We start from the raw sequence: 15,516 nt of genomic DNA, 5'->3' as shown, positions 1-15,516 counted from the left end.
GCTTTCGTGATTTTTTTCTCAAATAAAATTTACACCACGTGTTCACATAATAAAAAAAATAAAAATTGACTGCTGCTTTTCCTCCTTTCATACATTTCTTTCGAAGAAAAACATTATATATATAATATCAAAAGACATTAATTCGTAATTCGTTCATCCATACACGTACACACAACATACTAAACAAAAAATGTGAGTCTTTTAGTAATTATAAATAAAAGTAAGTACTATACTTTATTTATCAACACAAAATGTGAGTCTTTTAGTAATTAATTAAACAAAAGTAGGTACTACACTTTATTTATCATACCTTTAATTAAATAAAATTTATTTACAAAAATAAAATAAAAACTCTGACCACTTTTAACACTTTCATTATCATTATATAACAACCGTAACACCTTCATTCTCTTTATCCTTGTTTCCACTTAAGAAAAATGGACAACAAACTCACCTCTGAAATCTTCTCAATTCTAGAAAACAACTTCTTATTCGGCTACCAAAACCCCTCACCGGAAAACACCAATACCACCACCGGAAAACTCAGAATTCTCTCCATCGACGGCGGCGGCGCCACCGACGGACTCCTCGCCGCTAAGTCAATCCTCCACCTCGAAACCACACTCCGCCGTAGCTCCGGCAATCCAAACGCCCACATTGCAGATTATTTCGACGTCGTTGCCGGAGCCGGTATCGGCGGCGTTATTGCAGCGTTACTGTTCACAAAAGGTGATCACGACCGGCCGTTGTTCACCGCAGGTGAAATGCTGAAGTTCGTGATGGAGAACGGAACAAAACTTTGCCGCAATTCGAAACCGGGAGTTTTCCGGCGAGTTTTTACAGCTCCGGCGAAGGTGTTTGACCGGACGTTTGGAAAGTTGACTTTGAAAGATACATTAAAGACGGTTTTAATCCCGTGTTATGATCTTAACACGGGGGCGCCTTTTGTGTTTTCCCGCGCCGATGCTGTGGAAATGGACGGGTGTGATTTTAAGCTGAGTGACGTGTGTGCCGCCACTACAGCTGGTCGACCGACAAAAATAATGTCGGTCGACCAAAGAAAAAAGATCGCGGCGTTCAGTGGGGATGTTGCAATGAACAACCCCACTGCTTCCGCGATCACTCATGTGCTTTATAATAAGCAGGAGTTTCCGTTTTGTAATGGAGTTGATGATTTGTTGGTGGTGTCGTTAGGTAACGGAGAGCCGTCGTTTGTGACGGCTGGTAACGGAACTCCAACGAGAACGGCGTTAGTTAAGATTGTCGGTGAAGCTGTTTCCGACACGGTAATCATTTTTGCATTAATACTTTGAGTGATACGTGACTACAAATGATGCGTTGAAGTACAAGTGGTTAATGCGGGTAAAAGGGTAGAATTGTCATTTGGGACTTGATGCATGCTTTAGTTAGTTGTACTCTACAATAATTGAGAAGTACAACAAAAATAAATAAATAATAATCAGCGGGGACATGGGAACGTTTATGGCCCAAATAAAAATAATAGTATCAACCCTATTTTGGTAGATGCCATTAGGCCATCCGTAGTCATAAAGCCCCTTGTGGGGCGTTATGCGACACGTGTCGTGCCACGTCACACGGGGGCTTTATGGGGCGTTATATCACTAGAGCCCGTAGTCATAAAGCCTCTACCTATCATTACTTATTTAATAATTTTCAACTTTATTAATTAATATAAAAGAAAATTGCTTGTTTCTAATTGGTGGAATTTTGGAAAGGAACAAGAGTAATGGCGCCATCACCATCGCGCCTCCTCCATTTTTTCCATCGATGGCGCCCTCCGTGGCGGTGTGCCGGCGCTATGCCGGCGCGAAGAGGCATACCGCCCCTCACATGCCGCCCCATAACGTTTGCTCTTAAAGTGGTTGAAGCAATAAAAATATTGTGGGCCATGAAATATTTAAAAAAAGGGATTATTTTTATATTAAATTGATATGTTACATTTAAAAAGTTTAGATGAAAATCGTGTAAAAGAGAAATGAAAAATGTCATAAAAATTAAAATACATTCTTCTTAGGGGTTTAATATGAGTCACCGACGCCCTGTCGGTGATCTTTTTTTCGTTAAAAGTCAACTTTCTAGTAGTTAATTTTTTTATATTAACTTTAAGGTGATACTTGTAGGTTGATCAAGCAGTGTCAATGGCATTCGGGCAATCACGGAAAAGTGGTTATGTGCGTATTCAAGGAAACAAAGGTTTATTAAGCGTTAAAGACGAGAAGAAATACGCGAACATGTCAGTGCAAGCCGATGATATGTTGAAACAACACAATGTTGAATCGGTATTGTTTCAAGGTAAGAGGTGTAATAGCACGAATTTGGAGAAGTTGGAATTTTTCGCTGGTGAAATTTTAAGGGAAAACGAGAGGCGGAAGACGGATATGCTACCAATAGTTTTGCTAAACCAAACAACTACTTCCTCATCTGCAAGAACATCGTCGGCCACAACACTCTCCACCATGTCGTCAAGTTAATTAAACTAAGTTTGTTATATTATGATGGTGTCGCCGACACTAGTAATAAAACTAGTGTCCGTGCTGAATTATAGAGTTTGTTTTCGTATTTGGATTTGTGGTCAAGTTTTCATGTATAGTTATTTAAAGAAGTGATCTAGGAGAGAGGTGATTTTTGGCCCTATAGTGTACTACTAGAGTGAAGTTTGTGCATTTGTGGTGGATTGGAATGAAAATGATGTGATTGGATATTATTTTTTTACAAGAAAGTTCTGCCTAAAAACAACTTTCGTTTTTTTTAATCAAGTTCCATGAAACCAGAAACTTATGGCTTAAGTCTTCTAAATTCACGCAAAAATAATAAAGATATTTGCAATAAAACCATGCCTCCTTATTTAGATGATTATCCCAAAACAAGATTTATACTTTAGTTAATTAACATGAAGTTTATTTACCTTCATACCCTATTCCAAAAACAGTTGGCTTAGAGTTGTAGTTAGAGTATTCACAATCCGTCCTCAAATTCTGTGAGGGGACTTTTTTATATTATGAAGAGTTAAACGTCATTTTAGTTTATGTGGTTTGAATCATTTTGTCAGTTTAGTCCAAAGGTTGGGTCTAAAAAAGTTTCACGGTTGCCATTTTAGTCCACTGGGTTAACTTAATCCATTTTTTCTGTCAACGAGAAGGGCAATTCGGTCATTTTATATGGCCGAAATCCCCTTCTACTTAACAAAATCTCATATAAAATGACAGAATTGTTCTTCTTGTTAACAGAAAAAATGAATGAAGTTAACATACTGGACTAAAATAGCAACAGTGAAAACTTTTTGGACCCACAGGAGAAAAATGAAACATTTGAACTAAACTGTCAAAATGGCCCAAACCACATAGACTAATCTGGCATTTAACTCTATTATGAAAAGTAATTGTAAGTAGTTGAAGTGCTTCTGAGTTGAGAAGAGAGAAAATGTTACCGTTTATTTGTAAAATTTGAGAGTACACTGTTCACTCTCTATAATTTTTTAATATATTTTGAAAGTGATTGTGAGTGGAAGAGAGAGAAAAATTAATGATAAAAGAATAAAAAATGTCATTAATTGAAAAGAGGAAAAATAGTTGTTTTTAGTGAAATTATAAGGTAAAAGAGATGGAAGGGATGTGAATGCTCTTATATATATAACAATTGCAAGTTTATGAACAATGTTTTTTTTTGTTTGGTCTTTTTGTGTCCATAGTGTTTCTGACATTTTTTTTATACTCTTAACCCTCAATTTTCAGCATTGACACTTATAATCCTATAACTTTATAAAAACTTTGTAATCGAGTTTTACGTGTTTATTTTTATTTACGTGTCAGTATAAATTTAAGTTAATTTATCTTTCGGCGTAATTTCTTTTGTGTTTTCTCAACTTTCAACATTGACACTTACAATCCTTTAACTTTTTGAAGACTTTGCAATTGAGTTTTATGTGTTTATGTAACACCCCGTGTTTCGAAAGTCAAAGTCAAAGTCAAAGTCAAGATTGAAGTCAAAGGGAGACAAGACTGCTAATTGTAATCTATCGCCCCTTGCTCAATTCCTGTTTTGACTCCTTTGACTCGCAGCTAGTCTAGTTCATGCTTAACGTTAGTGGTATTATTTGGAGTACTCATCAATAATCGAGGTTTATCCGATAATTATCGCATATTTGATCACTTTATCGCTTATCGCAATCGCGCTCGCAACTCGAATTACGCGTTCTGAATATTGTTTTACGTGTGTGTGCCTTATGTGTTACTTGTGCATGTTTAATTATGTTATGTTATGGTGATCAATCGAAACTCAATCGGAATCCAATCGCAAACACTAAACGCAAGTGAAATAGGATGATTGTATGTTAGATATAGTAGTTGGGATTAAAAGTAATTTGAATAGGAAACTCTATCGCATCGCAACGCTCGCAATCGCAATCGAAACGACAAAACTCGTCGCACCGAACACTCAAACCAAGTGACTGATCGACCAGGCGACCAGCCGATCGACCAGCAGTTCGATCGAGCTACAGCTCGATCGATCAGCCAGTCGACCGGGCTGCCACCCGATCGACCAGCCCCTTTCCACTTTGGGTAACCCTATAAATACCCCATGTGATCATCAAACTTTCCACTTTTGCTCTCTGACGTCCGACCAGCGCTTCAACCTCACTTTTCCTCCGATTTCTCGCAATTACTGTAAGATCTCAACCTAAATCTTGTACATCTTTGATCTACACTTGATTCTACACCTTTCTATATTTTGAATCTTAACTTTTAACTGTGAAATAACTAGATTTGAGGTGTTCTAGGATGACGTCATCATGGTGTTCTTGAGAACTTCATGTTTTGGCCTCAATCCACCGAGAACAACTTAGATCTAACCGATTTCCACATAAACAAACAAGGATCTTTCATAGATCTAAACATTTTCACGGTGAAAACGATTGAAAGATGGTTTCCAACTTTCTTTCAACTCTTTTACACTCAATGCACTCAAAACCGATAGAATCGGAGCTTGTACCGACTTTCTACTCATTCTTGTGGATGTGTTGGTTCAAGATTTGGATTCTACCCACGAGACTACCAATTTCGGGTTAACCAAGAACAACCGTCTTGAACCGGTTAACTGGTTGAACTTGGGTGATTCCTGTTCAATCGGGCCACTAGAGTCAAGATGGGGTTCTGTTGCTTAACACGTTCTCAAAACGTCTCGCTAAAATGACTAAAATTTCAAAACAACCAAGTGTCAGATGAACGGAATGACCAGGACGGAATGCCGTCCGATCGGACTACCATCCGATCGAACTGTCATCCGAACGGGTTATCACCCGATCGATCTGCACCTTGGCCCCAAACTTAAGTTTTGTTTTCAAAATCTTGAAGGATGAACATTGAATGAAGGGCTGACCGATCGGATTACCATCCGATCGAACTACCACTCAACCATGTAATGGCCAGACTTCAACACTTAAACAATCTTTAACATGTTCAACACCAACGGATTGTCACCCGATCGAACTACTAACCATTCGAACGACAAACTGCGGTGAACTTGTTCTCACTAAAGTGTCCAACTAATCGGGTTATTGTCCGATCGAACAGCCGTTCGATCGACCGACCTGAAAGATAGAGATACTTTGATGTTTTCAAAATGCTACAACAAAAACTTCAAACGTCAAGCCATCATACACAAATACATCCTTCCTAAAGGAAGAAATAATCCACTCGAAAGGTCACCCGATCGGATGACCATCCGAGCGGACTGTCACTTGAACGACCAGCTGTCCGATCGGACTACCATCCGATCGAACTGATGTCCGACCCACTTATACTTTGCATCGTTTTGCGCGTCATTCATCGTTATGCTATCGTTCTAATCAGGCTAACCTTACTCTCTAGCGCTCCCTTCAATCCATCAATCGCTGTGAGTATACTCGATCCCTTTTTGCTTTATGCACTTTTGGGTGTTGCATACGTTACACTATTCTAAATCCCATCGAAGACACTACGCAATACTTTTAACGCTAACCGTTGCCGCATGTTATACGTGACTTAATGAATGCTTGTTTGTTATGTTTACACATGGAATGTTGTCTACCTGCCTTAGCAACGATAGTACTATAGTTTGGACTCAGCACCTGTTCACTCAGGGGTTGTTAAGGACAATTAGTTACATGGCTCACAGTGGTGAGTGTATATCGCGAACTGCCTTGGGCAGTCAACCCGCAGTCATTGGTATCGATAGGTTCATGTCGATAACTAACATGCCTCATTTCACACTGTGTACGTGCTGGTTATGCGTAATCGAATTCGAACTCTATTATATCTATTAAACTTGTATGCTCACCTTTACACTATGTGTATTGACTTTTACTTTAACGTATGTGACAGGTGCTTAGGATGCTTATTTTCTTACTTTGCTGTGAAATCGAGGCTAGGAAAGACCTAGGTCAACAATAAACAATTGTCTGTAATAAGAATCTGAGTTGCCGGAACAGAACAATTTGACTAGATCTTTTCTGTAATAATTGTATTATCATTTATGACATGGTATGGGACGTGTTGTTTTAAATATTTGGTAAATATAGTTGTTATGGAAACTTCTAGACAATCTGTTTCGCTCAGTGCCGCGCCCCGATGTTTCCGCCGTCGGTTGGGGTGTGACAGATTGGTATCAGAGCCATAACTATAGGGAATTAGGCAAGACTCGACCTAGTCCTCGTTGATGTCTTAGAAATGACCTAGTCTATAGTTAGGTACCAACAGACCGACTTGTGCATGTCCTGTAGGGATTACGTACGAGCTTACTTGCTATTCCTTGCCATTCTCACGCACGCTACACTATCACTGCACTCTAAATTTCAGGAAGAAAGGGCGGAATAGGTCGAGATTAGGTGTGAAAACCGCAAACTCTCGAGTTAATCGCCTGTTCAATCTGTATTTATCTATAAAACACGAGGATTTGCATTGAATCAGGAGTGAAATCCATACTTTAACGCAGGTTTTCGTCTCTATTTTTATTAAAAACAGGAACAAAGTTGTTAAGTTAAGGGTGAAACCCGAACCTTGATGACTTGTTCCGACCCGTAATTTTTGTTTTACAAAACTCTCACCAAAGTCTCGACGGACTCCAACGACTTGAAGTCCCACTATAACTGGAAAGATAAGTGCCATTCGCCCAGATTCGAGGCGAGAGCACAGTCCCGAAGGTTAAGGTGCGTACAAAAGGTCCTTGGCAATAGTCGAATCACTTTGGTTAGTCGAAGTCTATCTAGCCGCAGACAATCCATCTCCCGATTTTTATGTGTTTCAATTCTGAGATCGCCACTGCCGACTCTGATATTTGCTATTTTATATAGATTTAAGGGTTTTATGTGATGTTACCTGTTTATATGTTACGATTTTGGTGATTTATTCGCTTTTCGCGTTCGCTTGATCGACACACACGAATCGCACTGCACCTTTATCTCAAAACGCTGCCAAATTGCTACCATTCGTGGAACGACCATACGCCATGTAGTTGTTATGATTCTACGCTTATGCTATACTACTCGCTATATTATTCGCGATCGCTACACTCGAACGCGCGTAGACTTTAAATGATAGGTTTCTGTATTCTAACTGCCTCCATGTGCTTTAGGTGCTCCTGTGCTTCTGTGACCTACGTGCTTATGTGCTTCTGTGCTTTTGTGAATACGTGGTTATGTGTCTATGTGTTTATGTGTTACGTAAATGCGTTCCTGAGCTGTGGTAGTAATAGACGTGTGAGGTGAGATTCGACTATGTTGTGCCTAAGACCAATGACGATGTCTGTTGCAGACAATGTCGTCATCTGGACCCCGTCCACGACTTTCTTGTCAAGAACAGAGAGACAAACGCCTCGCTGCCATAATCGCTAAGCAAGTAGCAAAGACTGTTCCTCAGATCGTGAGTGAACTGTACGAGAACATGAGCAAATCGTCTGAGGAATCAAGAGCTGAAACCCCCAAAGCTGCTTTCAGCTTCAAGCAGTTCAAGGCATGCGGACCGAAAGAGTTCACCGGCGAAGATGGCCCTACGGCTTTGTTTCAATGGTTTGACTCGATGGAAGTCACTTTGCGTCAGAGTGGATGTCCTGACAATCTCCGCACATTGAATGCAACCGGTGTCTTCCAGTCCCGCGCTCTAGACTGGTGGACTGCCGAGAGAAACAAGCGCGGAAATGACGCAGCCTATAGCCTGTCATGGGAAGAGTTGAAGAACGTTATGCTCGATGAGTTCTGCCCTCCCCATGAGCGCCAAAAGCTGGATGATGAATTCTGGCACATCAAGCAGAAAGATGGTGACAACGTTGCCCTCACTGCTCTCTTCAAGCAGCTCAGTATCATCTGTCCCGATCAAGTCAAGACCGCCGACGTAACGATCAAGAAATACATCCGTGCTCTGCCGGATTGTGTTGCAGATTTTGTGCAAGCTTCAAAACCAGCAACAATCGAAGAGACTTACTTGCTTGCCGCTGAAATCAACGACAAGCGGGTAAAAGCTGGTTACTAGGATAAAGCTTCGAAGAACATGCACCAAGCCACCGCCGCACCAACTATCGACACCACCGCCACCGCATCGCAGTCATCAAAGTCCTCTCGTCGCAAGAGGAAGAACAACAACAACAGCTCCAACAGTAAGAACTGTGCCGTCACTACCGCTGCTCCACTTCAAGCGGTACCAGCTCAGCAACAACAACACCGATCAGCTCCTGCTCCAATCACCTATGCACCGCCTGCAAAGCGTGCATACATAGGGCCCAACATGCACCTACCATCACCCAGTGGGTCTAGCTTGCCGTTTTTGCGCACACTGCAATATGTACGGCCACTTTACTGCAAACTGCCGTACTGGCCCCCGCCAAGCACTAGCTCAAGCCACAGCTCATCAAGCTCTGCTCCCAGCCCCTCAAGGCCAACAAGCGGCTCAGGCACCGCGGTCAACGCTAGAGTCTGCTTCACATGTGGTGATCCCAACCACTTCACGAACATGTGCCCGAACAGGGTTGTGAAACAAGAGCCCCAGCAGCAGCAGCCTCAGCAACAGCAACAGCAACAGCAACAGCCTCAACAGCAACAGCAACAAGCCGCCCGCGCCAGAACTTTCAATATCAACGCGCGCCAAGCACAAGCCGACAACAATGTGGTTAATGGTACGTTTCTCGTGAACGGTATTTATGCTTCGTGTTTATTTGATACTGGAGCCGATAACTGTTTTGTGTCGTTTGAATTCGAGAAGCTCCTTAATCATAAGCGCTCCCATCTCTCCTCGACGTTCGATGTCGAAGTCGCCACTGGAAGAACCGTCGCCGTCAATTCTGTTCTCCGTGATTGTACTCTTGAGCTCAACAATCACATATTCCCCATCGATCTCATTCCGATGCAGCTCGGAAGTTTTGACATCATAGTAGGCATGGACTTTCTTCGTGAAAACCATGCTGAAGTTGTGTGCTTTGATAAGATGATTCGATTCGCGCTCGCTAACGGTGATATATTGTGTGTTTATGGTGAAACTCCTTCGAAAGGTCTCAAGATCATGTCCTGTGTCCAAGCTAGCAAGTATCTCCGTAAGGAATACAGAGCTTTCTTGGCCAACATTGTAGTAGCGGAGAAGGAAAAGAAAGGGAAGACAGAGGTGAAAGACGTTCCTGTGGTTCGTGAATTTCCTAATGTGTTTCCTGATAATCTTCCTGGTCTTCCGCCAAGTCGTGATATTCACTTTCGCATCGACCTCATTCCTGGAGCCAACCCTATTGCTAGAGCTCCTTATCGACTCGATCCGTCCAAAATGCGTGAACTCTCGAGTCAGCTCCAGGAATTACTTGATAAAGGCTTTATTCGCCCGAGCACCTCTCCATGGGGTGCACCAGTCCTTTTCGTCAAAAAGAAGGATGGGTCGTTTCGGATGTGCATCGACTATCGGGAATTGAATAAGTTGACAATCAAGAATCGCTATCCCCTGCCTCGAATTGATGATTTGTTTGATCAGCTACAATGTGCTACATGTTACTCGAAGATCGAACTACGCTCAGGATATCACCAGCTACGCATTCAAGAGGAGGATATACCCAAAACCACCTTCCGCACTCGTTACGACCACTATGAGTTCGTTGTTATGCCTTTCGGTTTAACCAACGCACCCGTGGTTTTCATGGATCCGATGAATCAGGTGTGTAAACCATTTCTAGACCGCTTCGTCATCGTGTTCATCGATGATATCCTGATCTATTCCAAGTCGAAAGCCGAACACGCGCAACATCTACATTTGGTTCTCGAATTACTTCGGGGGAATCGACTCTATGCCAAGTTCTCCAAGTGTGAATTTTGGCTAGAGGAGGTTGAATTCCTGGGTCACATTGTCAATAGTCAAGGTATTCATGTTGATCCCACGAAGATTGAAGCAGTTAAGAGTTGGGTTACGCCAAATAACCCGTCTGAAGTCCGTTCTTTTCTCAGACTAGCGGGCTATTATCGTCGATTTATCAAAGGATTCTCTAAAATCGCTGTGCCGCTTACCGCCCTCACGCACAAAGACAGATCCTTTGTTTGGGGAACCAAACAGGAGTCTGCCTTCCAAACCCTCAAGTACATGCTTTGCAACGCTCCTATCCTCACTTTACCCGACGGAAACGACGACTTTATCGTCTATTGCGATGCCTCGAACCTTGGTCTTGGTTGTGTTCTTATGCAACGAGATAAGGTTATTGCTTATGCATCTCGTCAGCTCAAGATCCACGAGAAGAACTATACAACCCATGACCTCGAGCTAGGCACAGTTGTTTTTGCGTTAAAGATTTGGCGACACTACCTGTATGGTACCAATTGTACGATCTTCACCGATCATAGGAGCCTACAACATATCTTTGATCAGAAAGAACTTAATATGCGTCAACGCCGATGGGTAGAACTTCTCAACGATTACGACTGTGAGATCCGTTATCACCCAGGCAAAGCAAATGTCGTTGTCGACGCTCTCAGCCGACGAAGTTACCTACACAGTATTCCCAACGTTCCAGCCCAGCATCATCTCGAAACCCTTATTCGCGATGCCCAGCATGCATGTTTTACCGAACGCACTTTGAAGAAGGAAAGGAGACACCACGATGGAGCCCACCTTGTCAATTAGTCGAATGAGATATTCCACTATCTGGACCGAATTTGGATCCCTAAGCAGAACGATTTGCGACAGATTTTGATGGGCGAAGCCCATAAATCCCGGTATTCTATTCATCCCGGTGCCGACAAAATGTACCAGAACCTTCGCTACAAGTACTGGTGGCCGGGCATGAAGAGGGATATCGCTCTCTATGTTGGAAAGTGCCTAACTTGCTCGAAAGTCAAGGCAGAACATCAAAGACCCTCTGGCTTGCTTGAACAACCCCCGATCTCTGTGTGGAAGTGGGAAAGCATAGCTATAGACTTCATAACCAAGCTCCCGCGTACGTCAATAGGTCACGATAGCATCTGGGTTGTCGTTGACCATTTGACCAAACCTGCTCACTTTCTGCCAATACGAGAAGACTACAAGGTAGAACGATTAGCCCGAATCTACACCGATGAGATCATTTGTAATCATGGGACGCCTCGCGACATCATCTCTGAGCGTGATGCTCGGTTTACCTCGCGACTGTGGGAAACGTTTCAAGCGGCTCTCGGTACTACGCTGTCACAACCCCCGATCCCAAATCCCCGGGAACGGGCGACCGCGAGCCAGTTTTGGTGGTATCACGTTATTTGTCTAATTTGGCAGCGGAATTTACATCAGGACCGTAGTTAGGAAATATTTTATCAGAGTAAAATACCACATTTCCATATCATTAAACACATGGGCAAAACCCAAGTTTTCAGTACACACAATTTCATAGGAATAAATCCCATTTTATTTAATAAAAACATCTATTTATTCTTAGGTAACTTTATTGCCACTTTTCCAAGCCTTCAGTGCTGCCCAGCTGGCTTCTATTTGGCTTTCACATTTTGTTACCTGAAACGTGTTTTTAAAAGCATCTTGTCAGTGGGAAATACTGGTGAGTGAATCCCAGTTTAATATAGTTTAAATAAAACCATAGTACAGTATTGAGGGCGCATCCGCAATTACATTTGTTTCCAAGTTATATCAATTACCACCACACGGTACTGTCATTCCGACTTATGGTCATGTTACTCCTTTACCAGGTGGTAACAAATTTTGTATACAAAACCCTAAATTTACCGACTGTAATTGTATTCTTACAAATACTCAATAACTGCTATTCGCATGGAAAGATATTTAAGGTTTTGTAAAAATAATTAATAAAAGGTTTTCAAAAAGTGGATCAACTCACATTGTTGTCTTAGGGTTTTCAGTAAGGATTTCCTGGGAATAATCTAAAAATTACACAAATGCACGCGTGTTAGTATAATAACCCATTTTAACATTAGTAATACCCTCCCCGAGACGGCATTCCAACGACTACGTCGGGCAGAACCATGACAGCCATTACGGAACCCTAGATCAATCGGGCAGAGTATCTAATACATCTCCAGGGGTTATGATACTTACATCGTAGCAGAACCTCGCTATTTAGGGGGGTATAATACCCGAGTATAGCTTATACTATCAGAAATTGTGATTGAGAAATGAAAATGGGACGAACAGACTGAAGATCCGAGGCCATCTATTTATAGTTGTTGATTCTCGCTTTGTCGCGGCCCGCGTAACATAGGGGCATGGCCTACGCGGCCCGCGTTGACTCTGGTTCAACGTGTAGCTCGTCCGGATCAGCTAGTAGGCTCGACACGATGATGACACGTGTCATCACCGGGCTACGCCACCATTTGTGACTCTCGCGGCCCGCGTAAACTAATCAGGGGACTTACGCGGCCCGCTTGAACTTAATAAAATCAACAAGATCAGGTCTAAACCTTGATACCACCCGCGTAAGGTTTGGGGTGGGTCTACGCGGCCCGCCTCAGCTTAAGTAAACTTGTTTTTAATTTTTAAATGCTATATTGTATTTCGGGCTCGGTTTTCACATACGGGGTATATTTAAAGACATATTAGGATATTTTAAATATATTAGGGTGTTGGTTTTATTTAGAATTGTTACATACGCTTAATCTAAGTACCGCATTCCATCCTCAGACCGACGGTCAGACTGAGAGAACGATCCGTACCCTTAATAAAATCAACAAGATCAGGTCTAAACCTTGATACCGCCCGCGTAAGGTTTGGGGTGGGTCTACGCGGCCCGCCTCAGCTTAAGTAAACTTGTTTTTAATTTTTAAATGCTATATTGTATTTCGGGCTCGGTTTTCACATATGGGGTATATTTAAAGACATATTAGGATATTTTAAATATATTAGGGTGTTGGTTTTATTTAGAATTGTTACATACGCTTAATCTAAGTACCGCATTCCATCCTCAGACTGACGGTCAGACTGAGAGAACGATCCGTACCCTTGAAGACATGCTACGTTCGTGTGTCATAGATTTCGGTGGTAATTGGGACACTTACCTGCCATTAGTCGAATTCTCGTATAATAACAGTTATCATTCCAGCATTCAAATGGCACCATTTGAGGCTTTATATGGAAGAAGATGTCGATCGCCTATTGTATGGCACGAGATCGGTCACTCGCAATTAACCGGTCCTGAGCTACTGCAAGAAACGACTGACAAAATCCACCAGATACGGGACAACCTATTGAAAGCTCGGAGTCGTCAGATAAGTTACGCCGATAGACGATACAAGCCCTTTGAATTTAACGTTGGCGACTACGTACTCCTAAAGGTATCACCTTGGAAGAGTGTGGTCAAATTCGGTAAGAAAGTGAAACTAGCGCCTCGATATGTTGGACCTTTTAAGATTCTGGAAAGGATCGGAAAAGTCGCTTACAGACTCGAACTACCGGAGGAACTGAGTAACGTCCACCTGACTTTCCACGTTTCGAACCTCCGCAAGTGCCTAGCTGAGCATGATTTAATTGTATCTCTTGATGACCTCCAAATAAACGAAACACTACACTTTGTGGAGAAGCCTGTCGAGATCATGGATCGCCAAACCAAGCAGCTCAGCCACTCGCGCATTCCTATTGTGAAAGTCCGATGGGAAGGCAAACGAGGCGCAGAGTTCACTTAGGAACTCGGAAGCGACATAAAGGCGAAATACCCGCAGTTGTTTGATACGGCTACAGCCTAATTTCGGGACGAAATTCCCTTAAGTAGGGGAGGCTGTAACACCCCGTGTTTCGAAAGTCAAAGTCAAAGTCAAGATTGAAGTCAAAAGAAGACAAGATTGCTAATTGTAATCTATCGCCCCTTGCTCAATTCCTGTTTTGACTCCTTTGACTCGCAGTTAGTCTAGTTTATGCTTACCGTTAGTGGTATTATGTGGAGTACTCATTAATAAAGGAGGTTTATCCGATAATTATCGCATATTTGATCACTTTATCGCTTATCGCAATCGCGCTCGCAACTCGAATTACGCGTTCTGAATATTGTTTTACGTGTGTGTGCGCCTTATGTGTTACTTGTGCATGTTTAATTATGTTATGTTATGGTGATCAATCGAAACGCAATCGAAACTCAATCCCAATCGAATTGCAAACGCTAAACGCAAGTGAAATAGGATGATTGTATGTTAGATATCGTAGGTGGGATTAAAAGTAATTTGAATAGGAAACTCTATCGCATCGCAATCGAAACGACAAAACTCGTCGCACTGAACACTCAAACCAAGTGACTGATCGACCAGGCGACCAGCCGATCGACCAGCAGTTCGATCGAGCTACTGCTCAATCAATCAGCCAGTCGACCGAGCTGCCACCCGATCGACCAGCCCCTTTCCACTTTGGGTAACCCTATAAATACCCCATGTCACCATCAAACTTTCCACTTTTGCTCTCTGACGTCCGACCAGTGCTTCAACCTCACTTTTCCTCCGATTTCTCGCAATTCCGGTAAGATCTCAACCTAAATCTTGTACATCTTTGATCTACACTTGATTCTACACCTTTCTATCTTTTGAATCTTAACTTTTAACTGTGAAATCACTAGATTTGAGGTGTTCTAGGATGACGTCATCATGGTGTTCTTGAGAACTTCATGTTTTGGCCTCAATCCACCGAGAACAACTTAGATCTAACCGATTTCCACATAAACAAAAGAGGATCTTTCATAGATCTAAACATTTTCACGGTGAAAAGGATTGAAATATGGTTTCCAACTTTCTTTCAACTCTTTTACACTCAATGCACTCAAAACCGATAGAATCGGAGCTTGTACCGACTTTCTACTCATTCTTGTGGATGTGTTGGTTCAAGATTTGGATTCTACCCACGAGACTACCAATTTCGGGTTAACCAAGAACAACCGTCTTGAACCGGTTAACTGGTTGAACTTGGGTGATTCCTGTTCAATCGGGTCACTAGAGTCAAGATGGGGTTCTGTTGCTTAACACGTTCTCAAAACGTCTTAATAAAACGATAAACTATCAAAACAACCAAGTGTCAGATGAACGGAATA

General features: G+C 42.2%; 1 protein-coding gene across 1 annotated transcript; it reads left to right on the top strand.

The window, feature by feature from the left end:
- The first annotated feature begins 285 nt into the window (after window positions 1–285).
- Window positions 286–2,754, top strand: LOC110878591 (patatin-like protein 7). The gene is made up of 2 exons (XM_022126927.2): window positions 286–1,286; window positions 2,142–2,754. The coding sequence occupies exons 1-2, from the start codon at window positions 438–440 to the stop codon at window positions 2,490–2,492; spliced, it is 1,200 nt and encodes a 399-aa protein (XP_021982619.1). The 5' UTR covers window positions 286–437; the 3' UTR covers window positions 2,493–2,754.
- The last annotated feature ends 12,762 nt before the right edge of the window (window positions 2,755–15,516 follow it).

This window comes from Helianthus annuus, chromosome 9 (genome assembly GCF_002127325.2).
Source record: "Helianthus annuus cultivar XRQ/B chromosome 9, HanXRQr2.0-SUNRISE, whole genome shotgun sequence".
NCBI lineage: Eukaryota > Viridiplantae > Streptophyta > Magnoliopsida > Asterales > Asteraceae > Helianthus > Helianthus annuus.
This window is presented reverse-complemented; position numbering and strand designations above follow the sequence as displayed.

Excerpts from the sequence above, each read along its gene's own strand:
- LOC110878591 (XM_022126927.2), top strand. The coding sequence starts at position 438 with ATGGACAACAAACTCACCTCTGAAATCTTCTCAATTCTAGAAAACAAC. Across the intron at positions 1,287-2,141 it reads GTGAAGCTGTTTCCGACACG|GTTGATCAAGCAGTGTCAAT; the intron begins GTAATCATTTTT and ends TGATACTTGTAG.